The following is a 20,168-nucleotide window of genomic DNA, read 5'->3' on the forward strand; positions in this document are numbered from 1 at the left end:
GTAGTATACAGAGTGAAAACTGCAACATAGAGGTTCCAAATTTAAAACTTAACATGAAATAGTCAGAAACTTATCTGGTGAAACAGATTACTTCTTATCCCAGTTAAAAAAAATAAAGATTACTCCAGTACCATGTGGCCATTCTGATCAAATACCTCAGGTGAACACTCTGGCTAACATAGAATCATAAAATCAGCCTGGTTGGAAGAGACCTCAAGGATCATCCTACCGTCATAACTAGACCATGGCACTAAGTGCCACATCCAGTCTCATCTTGAAAACCTCCAGGGGTGGTGAATCCACCACCTCCCTGGGCAGCACATTCCAATGCCTGAGCACTCTCTCTGGAAAAAATCTCTTCCTAATATCCAACCTAAACCTCTCCTGGCAGAGCTTGAGTCTGTGCCCTCTTGTCCTGCTGCTGGTTGCCTGGGAGAAGAGACCAACCCCCACCTGACTCCAACCTCTTTTCTGGAAGATGTAGAGGGTGATAAGGTCTCCCCTGAGCCTCCTCTTCTCCAGGCTGAACACCCCCAGCTCCCTCAGCCTCTCCTCATAGCACTTGTGCTCCAGTCCCTTCACCAGCCTCGTTGCTTTTCTCTGGACCTGCTCCAGCACCTCAATGTCCTTCCTGAACTGAGGGGTCGAGAATTGTACACAGTATTCAAGGTGTGGCCTCACCAGTGCAGAGTACAGGGGCAGATGTATTTATATACATGATGGTATACTTCCAGATCTGCATTTTTGTTAGGACCAGGAATGCTAGAATGAGTGAAAATTGATCCAGAGTTGGGTGAGCATAGCTGGAATGGCTGAGCTGATCTGTAGCAGTGGACAAACCATCCAATATAGAAACGCTTAATTCAAAAAGGACTTCAGAAAATATTCAACTTTTTGAAAAGAAACTAAAAGCTGCAGCTGGAGTGTAAAATATTTGCAGCCAGCTTGGGAGTTATTTAAAGACACCATATTGGAGGCTGCAGCATGCATGCTGTGTATTTAAATAGACTTGAAAAGGCCCCTCAGTGTTGGCATGGTAAGGTGAAATATCTGAAATAAAACATCATACTTCCTGAATCAGATATTTTTTCTGAATAATGAAAATAGATAATAATGAACAAGCTAGTGGATTTAACCTACAGTTACAATGAGGTGGGGGAAGAAGTTATTAATAACTCCCAACAGGCATAAAAGCTATTGTTAGGTATTTCTTCAAACTCAGCAGAAAGGTTTCAGGGGTATCTGGAGGGTCAGTAGACAACCCAGTTGTTAAAGGCAGCTTTGGAGTATATAAGGTCATAGCTGAATAGTGGAATTGTTTGCACTCAGTTTGGCAACACTTAGAGGTCTTCATGCCAGAATGTTTCTTAATAAGGAGTGTGATGTGACGCAAAATGAAACATCAGTGGAAGAAATTGCAGTACATTAAGCAAATGGTTAACAAGGCAGCAGGATCAAATGGCATTCATCCAAGTGTTGTAAGAGGAACTGGGGGATAAAGGAGCTGGTGACTGTAGTGTGTTCCTTGTGGTTAGCATCATCTTTCTGCTGCAGGTAGCTAGGAAGGTATCAGCTTTTCAAAAAGGCAGTGGAGGTATTTGAGGAACTTTACATCCGTGACCTTTGTGACCATGCAACCCAAATTCATGGAAACGATGATGAAAACCAGAATTGATTTCATTGTTCCCTCTGTAAAGTCCTTTACCAAAGGCTTTGAGAGAGGCTAAGTTGCCTCTGAATAAAATGGAAAGTTTCATAAGAAACAATTGGCAGCAGATGGAAAGAGAGGGCAAAAACTGAGTTGCACGAGATCCTGTGTTAACATTGGTGCACAGATGTAAAGAAAAGGGTTTGATAGCAAGGTGACAAAGTTTGTAGATGTTTAAAACTTGACTTGGGTAAATGTCATGCATAGCTGTTTAAAGAAAATTGTAGATGCTCAGGTTTTGAGTTATGAGAGTTAAAATCATGCATGAAATTCAGTGGAGGTAAATGCCAAGTAAACTAAGTGAATGAGAAGTAGCAAAGAGCATTTTTGTAGGCTGTGATTGGCTCTGAAGTGGTTCTTGCCAATCATGAGTAGAAGGTGGAATTACCTAATACATAAAGATCGATGCAGTTCTCCTTAGCAGTGAAAACAGCGAATCCGTTTTAAAGACTTACTGGGAAAGAAAAAAGAACACAACAAAAACATCATGCTGCTTTTGTGAAAATTCATGGGCTGTATGCATATTCAATAATCCTTGTGGTGTTGGTATCCTCATCTGAAAAGGGGTACAGGAGACTAGAAGAAGTTCAGAGAGAGGCTTCAAGAGTGATTCAGACATGTGAAACAACTTACATGTGTGGAAATATTAAACCTAGTCAGTTTTCTTTCTTTTTCTGCCTGGGAATAGGATGACCATGGAAGAACACAATAGAGGTCTATGCAATCATGAGTGAATAGGGAGGGATAACTTATTACTGTCCTGAAAATGTTCATGGGACAGTTCAGAACTGTTGCTTAAATGTGGAAGAATTAAATATATGCTTGGGTATTAGAGATTTAAATAATACATTCTAGGACACTTGCTGCATGTGGCATTTACTTCATGTCAGAGGAGCTACCCTTGAATTTATGCATGTCAGTGAGACAGTTAAAAACAGTTGTTACACTACCTCAGGTCATAATTTTTAATGGCTTGCTAACTTACTACATTAATAATCAAGATGTTGACAGACATTTATTTAGGAAAATGAGTCACCACCACATTGATGAACTTTGTCAAATGAGTTAAACATTGACGTTGAGAAAATAAATACTTGGGGAAAATACATACATCTGGTTTACTCCTCTAGTTTGTGTTGATTAATAACTCAGCTTGAAATCAAGACTTACCTTAAAACTTGTTCTCATTTCAGCTTTGGATAGATCACAGTCCAAGAAAGATGGAGGTTTTAAAAATAATTGGAGCTTTGATCATGCAGAAGAAAGTGAAGGAGATACAGATAAAGAGTAAGGATGCTTTTATCTAGGTTATTGAAAGTATAAATGTCTATTTTTAATTAAATACTTTTTTCTAATTTATGAATAAGAATGTATAATATTGAACATTTCAGTGATGAAGAAAAATGTTTTCAAATAAATGATTATTTTAAGCAGTACTGCCATCTAGAAGTGCATTATAATGTAAATTTAATTGTGAACATGGGGCTTACAACATAGGGCAGAGTACATTTCACAAGCATTGCAATTGTCTTTGGAGCTTCTGTGAAAGTCTGAGGAACGCAGACAAAAAATTTGTCCTCATGCATAGTAAGGAAATGAAAAGGCAGTGTATCCAAGCAGCTTCAACCTCTCCTTTAGTGGTGATGCTACTCAGTACTTCATAGTTATGATTAAAGTACTTCAGTAGCTTTAGGCCTGTATCAAGTTAAACTGACTTTAAAAGACTGGAGATTTTTCTTCCTTGTGCTTATTTCACATGTCTAGATTTTGGGTAAAACTTAAATCCTGTGTGTGTAGTTGGAATGCACACTTTGTCCTTGTGCCGTTTTATTGTTACTGAGGTGTTTTCTCAATGTATTTATTTCCAAAACGACTAATGAATTGTGAAAAGAACAAGTGTCATGCACAAAGAATGCATGTCAGATTATTTGCTGTTCTTATATATTTGGAGAGGAGGACCTGCAAGTTTAAAAACTATTCTATGGTTCTCTAGTAAGGAGATGCTGAATCCTGTGGTGAAGTACAAAAATAATTCATATATGAATACATAGCTTGTAATATTCTGCCAAGTACTGCGTGTTGGAAGGAAAGTGGGAAAGGAGGCACATAACCACACAGGCTACAGCAGCAGTTCATTAAAATTACTTCTTAAGAAGTTTGCAAACTAAGGGCATTTTAGTTTTTAAAAAATGTTTTCTTTTTTCCTTAGCAACTTTACATCCATTTTGGGCACACAGTAATATATTTTAAGTACAGTGGCAATATGTATCATACAGTCAGTATTTGCATTTTACTTGCCTTCAGAAAGAAAAATTACATTTTTAAGTGTAGCAGCTTTTTTTTCTTCTGGAAATCTACTGCTGTTTCCCATCTGTCTCCAGCTGATCTTGAATTAAGAACACAGAATAAGATATGTATAGTGTAATGATGCTAAAAAAAAAAGTTTAACCAAGTATTATGGAACATATGTTTTATATAATTGTATCTGATTTTATGATTGTATGTCTCAGTGATTTTTCATTCCTTTCAAATATTCTGTACAATCAACAGTTTTCCCATGGCCAGAATTGAATTTTTATTACCTACTTAGATCAGTAATTGGCTTTTATATCTGTGAATTATGCAGAATCTTATCTGGAAGTGCAGATAAAAGAGTAGTTGAAAATTGATTTAAACTGGAGATCCTGCCTTTTTTTACCCTGGTATCATTTCAGGCAACTTCTCATTCCCTGAAGACAGCTGCAGGTTTTAAGCTACCCATGTACTTACTTTTGGTAACACCTGGGTGGGTTTGTCTTCAAGGCATTGTGAGCTTTGGGCATTTTGAAATAATTTGTGTTTTGCTTTTCTGAAATGTTTTTATTTTCTATAACAGAACACTGTCAGAAGAGAATCTTCATAAAACAAATAATTTAACAGAAAATTGCCTTTTTTTTTCTTCCCTTAAATTCCCTTTGCCCATAGCAGAATATTTCAAAGACTAGCAGCTTTAATTCATAGACTTGTTCCAGCATAAAGCTTTGTGTCCCCCAGTATTTCAAGTATACTGTGCAGGAAGTGTGTATTCTGGCAATTTAAAAAGAATGTCATTCTTATTTGCTCTGGTGTGCTGATACCTACTGGCAGTGCAATCTTATTGCATTTCTTTGTGGGGAGAGCTCTAAATCTGAAGTGAGCATCTGAATGCATCTCATACTTATTGTTGAGGCAGTAGCATTCTAGTGCCTGACCTTTTCGCAGCTTTTTGCCCTCTTAATGGCAGACACACAATTAGTTTGTTTTGAACTAGCCTAAGAATAACATTCCAGCACTTAAAGGATTGGCTGTATTCTTGTGTTACCCCAGGAGACTTGTGCTAATGTTGTTGGTCAGTACTGGATGTCTGCATGGATTATTTTTCTTCAGCGAGATGAACACAAAGTATGTGGCTAATGATCTCCTCCCAAAGCAAGCCTTAGTATAGGTAGATTATTTTAAAAGAAAGGTGTCATCTGACTTATTTGGGGAATTAGATGGGCTGAGTCATGATTGTCAGGTATCATATAGAAGATGTAGAAAGAGTAAAGAATATTTGTAAACTGAAAAAGATTTGGAAAAATTGATGATCGCCCAACACAATAATATATAAGTTTTAAATTATGCTAGAGTTGATACTCAGCATGGAGCTAGAGTTATGGAAATTGAAAATGCTAATTGACAAGTCTCTTATTAAGTCTCCTATTAAGTAAATGCCTACATGGAATAGTCAGTCCAGTTGAAATGTAAAAGTAACATTTCTGATGTTCTACAAGATTTGATCTCAATACAGCAGTCAAGAAGAGAGCAAGGGATGTGAGACTTCTCTTGCTTTGTCCTTGGACATCCCAGAGGGAAGCACAATAGGAAAAAAATATCAGTTGGTCAGGGGAACACATTGAAACCTGTGTAGACCATCAGAGAATAAACGATGGAAATGATACGTATCCATGTAGCAGGAGACATGGAAGGATGGCAGACTTAGCAAACATGGGCAAAGTACCATGTTGATTAAATTGCTTTCTGAAATCTAGTGTTACTGATGATTGCTCTAGAAGTGTCTTGGATAATTTGTATTTGCTTCATTTTTAATATCTGGGTAAATGTTTTTGAAATATGTCTCAATATGCTCCATGGTGTTTTGTAAATGGATGGGCCCAGTTTTCTCTTGGCTGTCATACTGAGATTTGTTCCTTAATAGCCTTATCAAAACAAGGAATACAAGTAAATGGGTGTAATTTATTTGCACTATGGTATATTTTCTTAACTGCAGTTTTCTTTCAACAAGTTTGATTTTTATTTAGGGGGATAAACTTCTTGTTTCCTCGTATTGCTGAATGGAAAAGCAATGTACTATTTTATTTCTGTTTAAATTTTTTCCTGTGCTTCCTCAGAACACCCTCCCATATTTATATAGATGTTTTATGCTTAGTTAGTAAGGCTCCTATAGCCTTCAAATTGATGAAGACTTTTTGTTCAGAGCCTCAGTTCTGAAGTTTTAGTGGTTTTACTTAAGGATATTTGTAATGGAATGGCACTGTGATTGAGTTCAATAATACTACTACTTCTCTTTTGCCTCTATATTGGAGCTTTTTTTAATGTGCTGCCTGCCACCATGTAATTTAAAATAAAGAGTGTACACAGTGTGCTGAGGAGAAGTATGTCGACCTCCTGGTTTTATGTGTAATAGTTTTCAGAAAGAAATTCCATTTATGTTCAAACAGTGACAGTTGGTAGTTGATAGAGCTTATTGGAGTGGAACTAGAATGGTCAGCAGAGGTTTAAAATTAGGGTTGCTTGTAGATATTAGTGAAAACATGTCTATGAAACTGACCTATCTGACTAACTATTGCATAGTTCTCAGTGTTTGAAAACATTACACAAATGGTAAGTAATTAGAGATAACAAAACAAATCTTTGTTTTTCTTGTTCAATGCCTAAACTTGAATGTGTAATTACAAATTCCTCTTTGGAAAGAGCTATCATTAGGTAAATGACTTCTGTTTATTTCCCTTAAAAAGTAAAGACTTAACATTCATTTGTTATAAATTTTTAATGAAAGTATTGAAAAGTTAGAAATTAATGTTCTAATGTGAATATCTCTCTGTGGTTCCCTGGTTAAAAGTGACAAAGTGTGGAGGCATAGCATCCTCCCAGCAAGACCACTGAGGTTTGATTTCAGCAATGTTAAAATATTAATGACTGGTATGTGGGAGTGTGGTATAGTGCGGGTTTTTTCCTGTCTGTATGAATTGCTGTGCTGGTTTGAAAGCAAACCAGTGAGAGACTCCAAGTCAGAAATACAATACAATTAAAAAAAACCCAAATGCAACAGTACAAAAAGAAACCACTGACAGAGTCAGAAAGCAACCTGACACCCTGTCAGTCAGGGTGTTGGTAGCAGTCCCATTAAATGATGGCTGCAGTCCTGGAGTGATGGGTCTGTTGGAGCAGTGATCCTGTAGATCTGGTCTTCACCTGAAGGTCCAGTGGTAGCTCCTGTCCTCTGGGAATCCAGTAGGTAAGGGCTCCCTGTGCTGGTCCAAACCCCAGATTATATCCAGGTGGGAATGCTTGTGGCTCCTCCCTTGGGGTGAAGCATCTCACAGTGGGACATGTCAATCTATGGGTCATTCGGTGGGTCCTTGACAGCCCATTAAACAGAGAGAGCTTCCTGAGGGAGTTATCAGGGATGAGTCATGGTAGGAGTGATGAACACTGCCCCACCTGCTTTAACAGCTTGTGAAGATGATAATAGAATACATAGTATTGGTTACACCCTACATTATAACCTAGGACAATTGCATCTTTGAAGCAGGGAACTGTAAGCATGTGTTAACATGAGCAGTAGACATTACTCAGTTGCTATGTATTCTGCTCTCTGAAAAAAACAGCCTTTCTGGGACTGATGCATGTACTTTGCATTCCTTAAGATCTGAAAATATTGGTTCATTTAAAACTTTAAATTCCCTAATATCTTTCTGCCTCATAAGAGTTGTTCTCTTTGTTTTAAGCGTTGGTTCAGTGCTTTGTTCATTTGTAGTCTGGTACCTTCCCTCTCAAATGTCTTTTGTTAAAATGGTTGTAGTATTGTGGCATCTTGAAACCCTAAAAGTGTAGCCACAGTACAAAAGCATTTTGAAAATCATGATTTTTGGATGAACTGAATCTGAAGAAGGAGAATGTTCCTAGAGGTGAGATGATCTAGCTAGGTCAACACAGTAGGTGAATGCCAGAGCTGCAGGTGCCATAGGTTGCTATTCATGCCTGTGCCACAGGGTTTTATTTATACTTTAGGGTCTGGAAAATTTCTGAAATCCTTAAACTCAGTGTCTTCTGATGAAGGGTTGAGAAAGCTGAGTGAGCCTCCCTTGAAAGAATAATCTATCAAGAAAGAGAGTTTAAAACAAATGTTGCAGGATTTTAAAATTTTAATAGCCACGAGTAGTCTGTACCGACTTTGTGGCAATTTATATTAGCAGTTAGTGATGATCTACCACAGTGTTTGTTTTACTGTTGAGCACCTAGAGTTGTGGTGCTCTGTAAATGACAGGACAATCCAACAGAGTCACTGGCTGCGTGTTGACATTTGCATCATTCTTCCCATATCAAACCCAGCTCTACACACAGTGTTATCTCCTGAAGTTTCAGGGTCTGCAGATCTCTCCCTATGAGTCAAGAACTTCTTTCTTTCTTTTTATTTACTGTAGGATATCTGTATTGCATCAGGAAGAATAAATTTTAACATGAAGGGAAATATTGTGCAAGGAAGAAGTTTTTAGGACCTTGGTGGGGATACCTTACATAGTGACTTTTTATTCTTACAGGTATCTTGCAGTCAGCATGTCATACCTGCAGCTAAGAGATGTTTCCACCTTCACTTCCATCCTTGTTTCTCTTGTGTAGCTGTTCCCTTTGAACTCCTGACATAACTGCTCATATTCTTAAGTAATTTCTTCCTGAATGATCTTAATTAAAACTCCCCAAATCATGCAATTGCAAGCTGGCTAAAAGTTGTATTGTTTTTTTGTGGCCAAGAGAGGAGTAACCTTATCAGGATTGAAGGGAAGGGATTATCTGTGGGTTGCTTCTCCTGGAAGCAAGAATATGTTAGCTGCTGTCATTATAAAATGTGTGATTGGGGTTTCAATTTAAATAATTAAGATTATTTGAGGATAATTGTCTATTACAGAAAACAGTATCATGGGGTGGCTTTCTTTTTTATTTTTTTTTTAATATTCCCCATTCTAGTAGCTGGGGATTACAGGCCCTGAAAGTACTAAAGAAACATATTTTAATGAGCACTAGAACCAAACTGAATAGGCTATTTTTAGGAAGACTTACATTGGTAGCAATTGCTGTGGGATAAAATCTAGTTATATTAGGTTCTTCTCCTAAAGCACTATGAAGTTTGCAGTTTTAAACCACATACTTGAACATTAATATTCATGAACAAACTACGATTATGTTTTATAGGTTAATGAAGTATTTGACTCAATTTATGCACAGGGTATAGAATCTTCCATGATGTCAGTAATATTGCTCTAAAAATATTGCAGGTTCACTAGCATTGCCTATTTTCAGTTAATCCTTTTAGTTTTTCTTTTTGTGAAATAATGTGATGTACACTCTAAGTTCAGGTTCACATAATGCATCTGATCACTGTTGCTCATTTCGTGTTCCTGTTGTTTTAGACATAGATACACAATGTGTATGTGATGCATTTAAGGTTAGAGGGAAGGGGAAAAAAACCCTTTTGTGCGTGCAAAATGCTTTGGTGGTGCTCTGCTGGGTTACAAGTGTTTGCTTTTCTCTCCCACACCTGTCTAGCGAGGCAAATCTGCTCAGCTTAGATGACAGTGATGTGCCTTTCACTCCCAATGAAGAAAGAAAGGTAAGGAAGCTGTTTATCTTGTGGTGAAAATGTGTATCTGAAGCGTGGTGGGTTCTTAGTGCTGCATAGTCCTCTGTGCAGTATTTTAAACAAAGGTTTATGTTGCAGTTTAGGAACATATGCTCAAGCTGTCTGTCTTCAATGTTTTTGTTTCCCTCGTGTTCATTTGTATAGTACTCTGAAAATACGAGCATGAGTAACTAATTTTAAGTTTAGGAAATTATAATTAATATTCTTTATAAAATATGTATTTTGTTTAGTAAGGAATCCTAGTGAGGAAGGGTGTAGGCATGGTATGTTTTACATGAAATTTGGTACCAAAGCAGCTTGAAAATGAAGACAAAGTGATATTTATATTAATATTTCTGTAATTATTTTTTCCTTTTAACTTTTATACAATTATTCTGATACATGTGAGTTCTGTTGTTCCAGTCGTTTCGCTGTCGGCCTGGAGCTCTCGGCGCTAGTGGTGACTCCATAAAAACATACGCCAGGCGAGGCAAAGCTGGAGGCTTCAGACTTTTGAAAGGGAACTCAATTGGTGTCAACATGATGGGAAATAGCAAGAAGCTGAGGTAATACATTCAGTTTTATATTTACTTGCCTACTTGTGCACTGATACAAATCAGTACGAAATAAACAGAACTTGTAGTGCATTTGCATTATCTGCTGCGTGTTGTAAGAAGCTACACTGTTCTGTGCTTCTCAGCAAAGATGGAAGGCTAGATTGTTGAGGTTTTTCCTTTTCTAAAATGTTCAGCAGCACATTAGTAAAGTACCAGAAGATTATTAAAATGGAATTAGAGCTTTCACTGGCATATTTGTCAGTACCTTTCCAATGCTGCCTGCAGATGCTGTTGTTTCCTCTATACAGTGCTAGCAGGTATAGGAATATTCCCAACATTCCTGTCAGGAATTTCTTCTTTCCATGACCATGAATTCACCATGATCATTCCGTTCACCATAAATGCATTCTCTGTTTTCCTTATTGCAGGATATCATTTGATTTAGGAGTCACAGGCTGTTTCTTTAAAGGATCAGCAAATGGCCATACTCCTATATGATAGTTTGAGATTGTCACTTGCATTTAGAGCTGACAGGAACAGTGTGTAAGCTTTCAGTATTGTACTTACTTGTTACTGCTGTCCCTAGCTTTGTAAGGGATTGATTTTATTTATTTAGTATATAATATAAAGTGATATATTCACTTGATTTTCTCCAGGAGTGTTTCACATTTTATATGGAGAGAGTGCTCAGGCATTGGAATGTGCTGCCCAGGGAGGTGGTGAATTCACCATCCCTGGAGGTTTTCAAGATGAGACTGGATGTGGCACTTAGTGCCATGGTCTAGTAACCATGGTAGGGTTGGACTCGATGGTCTTGGAGGTCTTTTCCAGCCCGGCTGATTCTATGATTATGATAGAAGTGATGATCTTAATTTTATAGCCTAATTGTGATAGTGTTATGTCTTTCATCTATCAGTATGGGTTTGTGATCTAGTCACTGTAGTGATGATTACTGGTGTTTTCACTTTGACATGCAGAGTGAAAGGTGCTTTCAATATGTGGACTCTTCAACTAGGAAAAATTCTGAATTGATCATGCAGTTAAGGTGCTAGATTAAATACAAGATCAGATACTTGATATTCTTGATCTGTTCATTGTGATTTTGATCACAATGTTGAAGTATTTTTTCCACCTTATCTGCAGAATAGAGATTAAAAACTCCAAATCTGTGGGGCTTGACTCAAAGGAATATTATTGCAGTACAATAGTCCCTAGAATTTAGAGAATGAGTGATATGAAGAAGAGATGTGCAAGGACAGTGAGAAGAAATTTTTGCTGTACATATCCACTTACATGTACAAAAATTTAAACCACTCTAGAAGTTACAGTCTGTTTCTTGGTTAAGTAAATCCAGTATCAAACTCTTAATTAAGCCCCAGTAGTTTTATTGTTTGTTTTGGGGTTTGTTTTTTTGCTTTTATCATTTCTGGTTTTCAGTAACTTGTATCAAGATTTCTCACATTTAAGTCCCTTTTAGATTTTTTTCTGGTAATATTTTGTTAAAAAAATCATATGATGAACAGCAGTTAATGCAGTTTGTAGTTGTGTCCTGTGTTTTTGAAGTGTCATGCTTTCATTACTTCTAGATTCATCCCTTTGCACAGTGAAAGATTCTAGTGTGGTTTGCCATTGGAATCTGTGGTGTTGAGAAGTTCCTAGGGCTAGCTGATAGAATGTGATAGTGTAACTCTGTTTTCATCATTGCTTAGGCTTCAGGTCCTCCTGCAGTTTCTGATACCATGTTAATGAGGCATGCATTGTTAATAGATTTAAGTTCTTTGAGGCTTTTAGAACATTTGTTCTTTCAAGGAACTTTATAACCATTGCATCACCCTAGTTTTAACGTCATATTTTCATTTTCTTGAAACTGTGCTGTAACCTCCAGACCCAAATTTCAGTTCCATTTTGCAACTTGCCTGGGACCTTACGATTGAATTTTCTGGCATTTCTGCCTGTGCTGGGTATGTTCTATTCAAAGAACAGGATTATGGAGCAGATTGTATTTTACAGCTGTCCTAGTTGGAAACATATCTGACGCCATATGAACCATTTAAGTGTGCCATCCAGAACAGTCTGCTTTGACTCGAGTTTGAGCCCCCAGCAGCCTGTGATATGCTGTTCCAGCACCTACTGGTGTTTCTCACTACTTGAGTGTGAGGCAGAAAGCAGAAATGCTGCTTAACGGTTTTGTTTTTTTCTGCTGTGGGGGCACAAGACAGACTTTCACAATCACGATAGTTTGGCAAAGCTCACATCCAACAAATACAATGATAAAACATCTGATAGGTATTTATAGCCTGGCTTGCTTGTTTAAACTCCTTAGGTCTTGAGAAGGCATCCCTGCACTCTGCTTGTGTTTTCTTTTCTAGTATCTTTTTCAAAGGCATTAAACTGGAAGCCAGAGAGGATTTGAGACACTCTGAAGAATTTAGGGCAAATAGCTGTCGGCTTTTTATTTCTCAGGTGGCAACATTAGACAGAAGGTTGACTGTAACTTGGTTTGGATGATGACTGACCAGCTGGAGTTGCATAGTCTTGACTTGGAAGCATGTGAGATGAGTCTGTTTACTTTTGTGAGGTTGGTGTTTGAATGGGACACTTTTAGGTTAATTTCCACAAAGTTGAGGGGTTAGCTCAGATCATTGATGGTGTTTCTAAACTTCATATTCTAGAAAAGGGTGTTTTGCCATTTGGTTTTGATAAGTCTTGTTCTGTTATGTTCATGGTTATGTTATGATCAGTTAGATCTTAACAGTCATCTTAGGATCAGTCAGAAATGCTCTGAAAGCTTCTAATCATGGCTTATGATGCTCCATATCAGGCTCCCTAAAGGCTTTCTAATGTTAAAATGAAACTTAAAAAGCAGACTTCCAGTTTTCTTCTCTTGGGGGAACATAAAGGAAGGATTAGGAATTGGTTGTCAGCTTTTTTCTGGATTTTGGTACTTCAGGGTTTGTTTCTTTTTCGTTGTTCGTAACAGGACAAATGGCAGGATGATATTTCTGAGAAGTATTATTGTTATTCAGGCTGCTTTTTCAAACCATTTAGTGCAATTAGAATTCCAAGCAATTCTAAAAGCAAAATTTAAGCCCTGTATTTCCATAACTTGAAACAGTTTGCATCAGCAATGCTGTCTGTTAAAAACTGAGTGTTTTTTTGAACATTTCAAACTTAGTACCGTGTGTCCTGTCACAGCAGTGCGCAGGGCAGTTGTTAGGGTCTCATGATCTTTGAAGAAATACTTTATTATTAATTTACCATATCTTAATACCAGCTTTTACTAGAAAGGATAATGATAAGAAACCTTCTCTCTAGAATTACTGGTTGTACATAGTAGTGAGATGAAAGTCAAAAGGCAACCAATGAAGAAACCAAAGAAATGCTAAAAAACATTGGTGAATATAGTCCTACTGAGATACTTGAGCACCTGAGAATCATTTCTTCTTTCTGAGATGTGCTATTTTGTTTCAGTTACAAAACCAGTTTGTTTTCATCTTACATCCATGACTTTGCTGTGTTTATTTTCCCTTATGAATAATAAGATGAGGAAAATTCCTAAATGTACAGTCTGTTCATGTTATGATATTTAAGTTGTATTAAAGAAATTAATATTATGCCTTAATAAAATCAGAGCTGGAAGTATAAAGTGAATTATAAATGGTTATAGTTAATTTTAAAAAGACAGTGGCTTTTTGCAGTACAGGGTTGAGTAAAGTAGAGCTGTTTCACAGCATTTTGGATGCTCATAAAAATTTAAAAAATCTTTATACCTTTTCTTCCAGGGAGAAAAACAAGCACATTCTTATTTGTCTCTTTTATTCTAGGACTGAATGCTTTTATGCCTGTAAAAGGATTCTAACAAGTCGTATTATCGGTTCAGAAATACTTTGATTTTTTGGTTTTGTCTGGCTGTTCTTGTAAAAGTAGGACACCACATGTTTTAGCTAAGACTATGTACAAATACACCAGAGTCTTTTCTTAAGCCATTTTTCTGTATGTTTGCAGTGAAAATGCTCAGAATATGTCTTGTCCTGTAACTGTGGTACATGGCAGACGTTTTCACCATGCCCATGCACAGACGACAGCAGTAAAAACAGCAGCCCAAAGGTAAGACTAATGACATTTATTTCTCCAGATGTTCCCATTGTAAAACATCCTTTCTGGTTTTGTATGTCATGGTTTTCCTTATGCTATGAAGTGTTTTAAGAAAATGTAAGTAATCCCAGGGGTGTGTTTTTCATCATGAGCTTTGATCTTAATCACTGAAGTTTCATTTAACTTAACCATTTAGGAATTATTATCACCTAATACTAGAATTTACTAATTTTAAAGCACATTATGGCACATACTCAGTAGGAGGGCACCTTCTAATGTAAGTATTTTTAGAAAATACTTTGAAATGGACATAGTATGCAGTAGAAATTCACATAACTGGCAACATAATCAGCAGATACTAATCCACAGCAACTCCAGCCTGTACAGGATCCATCTACAGATTGTTATAGATCTGTTGATCATATATAGTCTGTAAACAGAGCATAAAATGTATGAGCTGGAACATCTAACAGAAGCGAAGTTTTGCATTTATATAAATAGTTTTTAGAAATGATGACTGGAAACTGGGGCATCTTGCTGAACTATGCTGAGTTGAACTTCATTGGTTTGAAAACTTTGAACTCCATCAGACTTCTGTAAATGGCAGAGTTGGTTTTAGATGTTTTTAACAGGCTTTTCGCACCCACCCTGTGCCACAAACACATGAGATAACCGCTGCTTTAAGGAATTTTCTTTCAAGGTTTGTCCATTCAGAGCTCTTTCTGTCTATGAATTTCATGGATTTTCTTCATCCCACATGAGTGCTTTATCCTGTCAGCATTTTGTAACTTCCTTTTTCTGCCTCATTTTTTCCTCTCTATTTTTAGTATAGATTTTTTGAAGTGGTGGGATCGTTTGTAGGTATCATCCTTTTTTTCATCCCACCTCCTTTGGTTTGATTTGCTAACTTGAGAAAAACAAAGCCCATACACTGATGTGATCCAAACATGTATTGGAGTAATCTGGCTTTGAAGAAACAGTCCAAAAAGGGGATTTTGCAGTTGTAGAATAGTAGAATCATTGACCTGTACAGGTCATCGAGTCCAACTCCCCTGTAATAAGCAGAGACATCTTCAACTAGATCAGATTGCTCAGAGCCCTGTTCAACCTGGCTTTGAATGTTTCCAGGCATGAGGCATCTCCCACCTCTCTGGGCAGACTCTTCCAGTGTTTCTCCACCTCATTGTACAATACTTCTTGCTTCTGTCTAATCTGAATCTACCCTCTTTTAGTTTAAATGCTTTCTTTTTAGGCCCCATTCAAGTACTGAAAGGCTGCAGTAAGGTCTCTCCAGAGCCTTCACTTCTCCAGGGTGAACAAGCACAACTCCTTCAGCCTTTCCTCAGAGGAGAGTTGCTGTCTTGTCCTGTCCCTGAGGACCTACACTGTTGTTGCCTCGTTCTATTTCAAACTGTACTGTCATCTCTAGATGGTATATAGCATGGGCAATTCCTTCTCCTCAGTAACAGCAGATGCAGTAGTAGGTATCTCTCTTTTCTTTACATTTCTTCCCATCATTGCAAGGCTGGGATGACTAAGAAAGATTGGCAGAGATTTTACCATGCATTAAAGTGAAAGACAAGGTTTATGTCATCACTGTGTGCCTTAGACTGAACCAGCTGTGCTCTTCTTTTCTTGCATGAAGTCCTTTTTAGAATATTTTTGTTCAGTGTTCCATGGAGGAAAGCTTGGGGCATATCTAAGCCTTACCTTTTTGGGTTTTTTTGTTGGTTTGTTTTTGTGGTTTGTTTGGTTTTGTTTGAATTTTTGTTTGGTTGATTTTGGGGTTCTGTTTTTAGGTTTGGTTGGTTGGGGTTTTTTTGTCACTCTGAGGGATAAAATTTTGATCTGCAGTGGTAATTAGAATTATTTGAAGTAAGCAAAATCATGCAAGACTGCTGTTTCTTGGATCTCTGAGTGTTGACCTTGCTAATACTGGTGTACTTGATTAAGCTTTGTTGTGAGATGATTCTTTGCAACAGCCAGTCAACCTGGATTCATCTTACCAAGCTGCTATAGGCTTCTTCAACCTGCTCCAGAGAGTCTTAATTTTCAGGGCATGTTAGACTTTCCTGTTTGCCTTTCTTGCCTATGCAACTTGTTTCTTTGGAAACACACAGTGTAATGTGAAAAAAAAAGAAGTAGTAGTGGCTTGGGATGTGTGAAGTGCAGCAAGAAAGCTAATGCATAGTATAGGCAAGCTGAATACTGTGTGAAGTAATTGGGTAGGAGTCATCTTGAGTGTTTCTAAATATGTTTTCTTTTAGGATTGTTATTGTAGTTAATTTACATCAGCAACAGACAATTAACTCTTATGCTAGGAATATTTTTGGAATTTTGAAGGCAGGGAATAGTCATAGCAGTCCCAAGCAATGCTTTGTTACTGGAGGACGTCAAAACCAGCATGATCTAATTGACTGGGGGTGAGCTGTAGAGAGGAACTCTGCAAATGGTGTTTAATTCCAGTAGCTTCTGACTCAGCTGGCTACTTTTTAAAAGCTTCTAAATCTGTTTCTGTGTTAGAGGATTGAAAGTTAATAAAACATGGCCTCCTGCCATGCTTTTTTTTGTTTCAATAAATAAAAGAAGGCAGATTTCAGGGCTACTTGATATTGAAACTGTAGGGTTTTTTTAAAGAGAAGACAATAGTTGTCAGAAAAAGGCCAACTAAAATAGGACTATTTAAAGCTGACCATAATAGAAAATTCCAGAGCACATAAAGTGGGAAATTTTTTTTTGTCATATATTTTTAGTTGTGTAGGAATTTTTTTATAGCCTTTTTTTGCTAGTTTTTACTGACATTAGGCAATAGTTGAGTTTAAAAGCAAATTCTGATGGTGACTTCTCTAAAAGGACTATTGGCAGGAACTGTGAGTGGCGTATCAAGACAGAAATGCTGGTAGCATGGAAATTGAGTTCAAGGTGTTGGAGTTTTTTTCGTACGCTAATTTCCAAGTGACACAAAGCTGTTCTTTTATTTTGTTTGTATTTCTAGAATTATTTTATGTTGTGGCAATCAGTAACAACATGGGGAAAATAATTCTATCTGGCCTAATATATTCTTCTTAAATCTACAGTAGATGCTTGAAAGGATAATGAAAAATAAAGCCATGATTCAATTAGTTCTGAGCAGATTGAGTCTCTGGCACTGATGTTACTGATTTTGTTACTTACACTGGGTGCTTTGGGTGGGATGGTGTTGCATGGGGCAAGCTAATGATGCAATTCTGTTGTAATCTCTTACCAAATTGAATTTGGAGTTTGTGATTTGTACTATAATTTGTATCTCCTCAACTTTTTTCACACATGCATGTTAATTTAAATTCTGAGTATCTATTGCAGATACTTATATTTAAAATATATAAGTTTCTAGTACAACAAAATTGGGCATTTCAAAGTAATATTGGTTTGGTGTTTTTTCCAGCCCAGTGGAATCTGGGGATGAAATTAAAATTTGTTCACTAGTGATACAAGGATTTTCAAATCTAGCTTGGCCTAGTGTTGTGAACTCTTTTGCTTTATTTAATGGATGTGTAGCTCTGTCTCATGCTGTTGGCTGAGTGTTCTCTAAGAGTTGACATTGGAGTAACATGTATGTACAGCAAGTCTGACAAATCTTGTGCCTGAGCTGCATGAAGCAATTGGTAGGGACATTGTTCCTTGTAATTCCTGGATCTGTGCAGGGTTCTCAGTTTTTATTTCTGAGATGTAAAAATGAGAATTCTTTAAAATGAATTCTATTAATAAGGGATTTTAAAGCAAGCAGGTGAGGCATCTAATGTAATGACAGTGTATAGTATTAGGCTTTCTGGAATTTTTTCCCTGCTTTTAAGTTTTCATAGCATTGAGTATGTGTTCCTTAACAGTGTGACTCTTACAGCACCTGTAAACAGTTAATCCAAGTTACACATTAACTGTGCCAAGGATGCAAAGATACTGGATGTGGCTCCATACAGACATGGTTTGGATGGGACTGGTTGGTGAACTCGGATGTGACCTGCCCAAAAGAAGTGTTTATTGTTTGTGAAGGCAATCTCTGCCTGGAAGCAATTTTCCCCACCTTCATGCAGCATTGGCCAATGAACCCACTAAGTTGCTGTGGCCACATTCAGTTTTGAATTCCTTTTACTCTGTTCCCAGAGCACTATGGGGATGGAATGTGTGTTCACACTGCACCCTGTAGGATTATCTGGACTACATTCTTACCTGATTTACTTCCACTCTTGCTCTTTTCTGAGTAACAGAGAATTAGAGTTTTCTCTATTCTTGTGAGTGTTCTCTTTGTGAAAAGGAAAGGAGAATGAGTTCTTATTACTGTGTATTGTCATTACTCCGTTTAATTTGACTGAAATAAAGCAGGAAACAGTTTGAATTTGTTCAATTCTAGAATATAGTTGGTGTAATGCATATATGAGAGAAGTTTGTTATGCTTTTGATGTCTGGGAGGAAGAGCCACACAGATTAAAAGCTTACAACATTTCATATTGCAAATTTTGAAAAGGCCGGAGACAAAGATGCTATTTTCAAGTTGTCTGTATGGTATGCTTAGTTAGATCTATTTTTATATCAGTCTTGGTATACAAAGGACCTGCATTGTGAGCACTGGCTACATTGAGTGATGTTAAAGGAGATGCATCTGAAACTGGTGGGCCTAGTTCCTAAATATTTTGGGAGATTCTTTTTAACCTAAACCTCAGGAGGAGACTGGTTGCTTCTGTTTATCCTGCTCTGCCCTTTGCATGTGGTTTCTTAAATATCTAAGGACTGCTTTCTGAAATTTTTTTCTCAATTTAAATACTTCTATATTTTTTGAATAGTTGGAAAAAAGACCTTAGGTAAATTTGAGCTTCTCTTGCATGGCTGTCAGGGATTGTTTTAATGGTTGGCCTCTACCTTAGAGGTCTTTTCTGACATAAATGATTCTGTGATTGGAAATGAGGCTTGGTTTTAATTCATGTACTAGGATTCTGTCACATTGGCCTCCACATTGCAAGTGAATTGAGATGACCAGGCTGAGTTCAGGATTAATCAAATTTTACACATTGAAAAAGAGACAAGACAATGTGGGATTTTGGACCACCGACTGCTGCTCTCTGTGAAGTAACGTTTGTGTGTTTCTAATTACTGTTAGAAAACTGTGGTGAAAAAGTAACAGTGCTTATGTGAAAACTAGTCCAGTGAGTGCAAGAGACTGTGAAACAGTAACAGTTTATATTGAATAACTTTTGAACTTAGTGATGTGCAACACATGTGGGGCTTTGCATCTTATGTGTTTTTTTCTTTTTTCATATTTTAAGCAATCTGGACCGAAAGGAAAGGTAAGCTAATGTTGATAAAATGAGCATGGCAATGAGCATTAAGAAAATTAACTGACTGAGTGCTGTGTCAATGGTAAAGAATATTCACTAAAAAAGGACCTTTACATCCATCTCTAAACAATGCCATGTTAATGTGAACTTTAGGTACATTTCCACTGGAAATTTGTCTCTCTGTTTATATATCCAGTGTGAAAAGAGATAAACTCTCTCTGGAATTTAAGAATTCACTGCTAATTCTTTTTGTAAAGCAGCAAACTTTGTATGATAGAATGGTTCTGAAGCAGATCTTGGTAGGCTGTTTAACAGCTTTCCATTTATCATATCAGCTTGGTTTGCATAGCATTAATGGTTTTTATTGCATTACTGTGTATGTTCTGTTCATGAAGTGTATATGTTAAAGCAATTAACAGAAAACATACAGCAAAACCAGACACACTGGTTTTTCATTGCTCATTTCAGGCTCATTTCTCACTTTTTTGCATCTCTTTTACTGCTGTTAATATTTTCTTAGCAATATGAAATGCCATACACTGTTTTTCTTCATATGTAGCTGAAATTTATGTGTTAGTGGA

General features: G+C 37.1%; 1 protein-coding gene across 1 annotated transcript in view; it reads left to right on the top strand.

Moving 5' to 3' along the window:
* Positions 1 to 1,394: 1,394 nt before the first annotated feature.
* Positions 1,395 to 20,168, top strand: part of SENP6 (SUMO1/sentrin specific peptidase 6) — a 48,078-nt gene continuing 29,304 nt past the window's right edge. Inside the window, 7 exon segments of the mRNA XM_009072140.1 lie at positions 1,395 to 1,478; positions 1,555 to 1,594; positions 2,902 to 2,995; positions 9,554 to 9,617; positions 10,050 to 10,192; positions 14,189 to 14,290; positions 19,576 to 19,596. Coding sequence (XP_009070388.1) covers positions 1,395 to 1,478; positions 1,555 to 1,594; positions 2,902 to 2,995; positions 9,554 to 9,617; positions 10,050 to 10,192; positions 14,189 to 14,290; positions 19,576 to 19,596 — 548 coding nt within the window.

The sequence above is a fragment of the Acanthisitta chloris genome, unplaced genomic scaffold (genome assembly GCF_000695815.1).
Source record: "Acanthisitta chloris isolate BGI_N310 unplaced genomic scaffold, ASM69581v1 scaffold7213, whole genome shotgun sequence".
Classification (NCBI taxonomy): Eukaryota; Metazoa; Chordata; class Aves; order Passeriformes; family Acanthisittidae; genus Acanthisitta; species Acanthisitta chloris.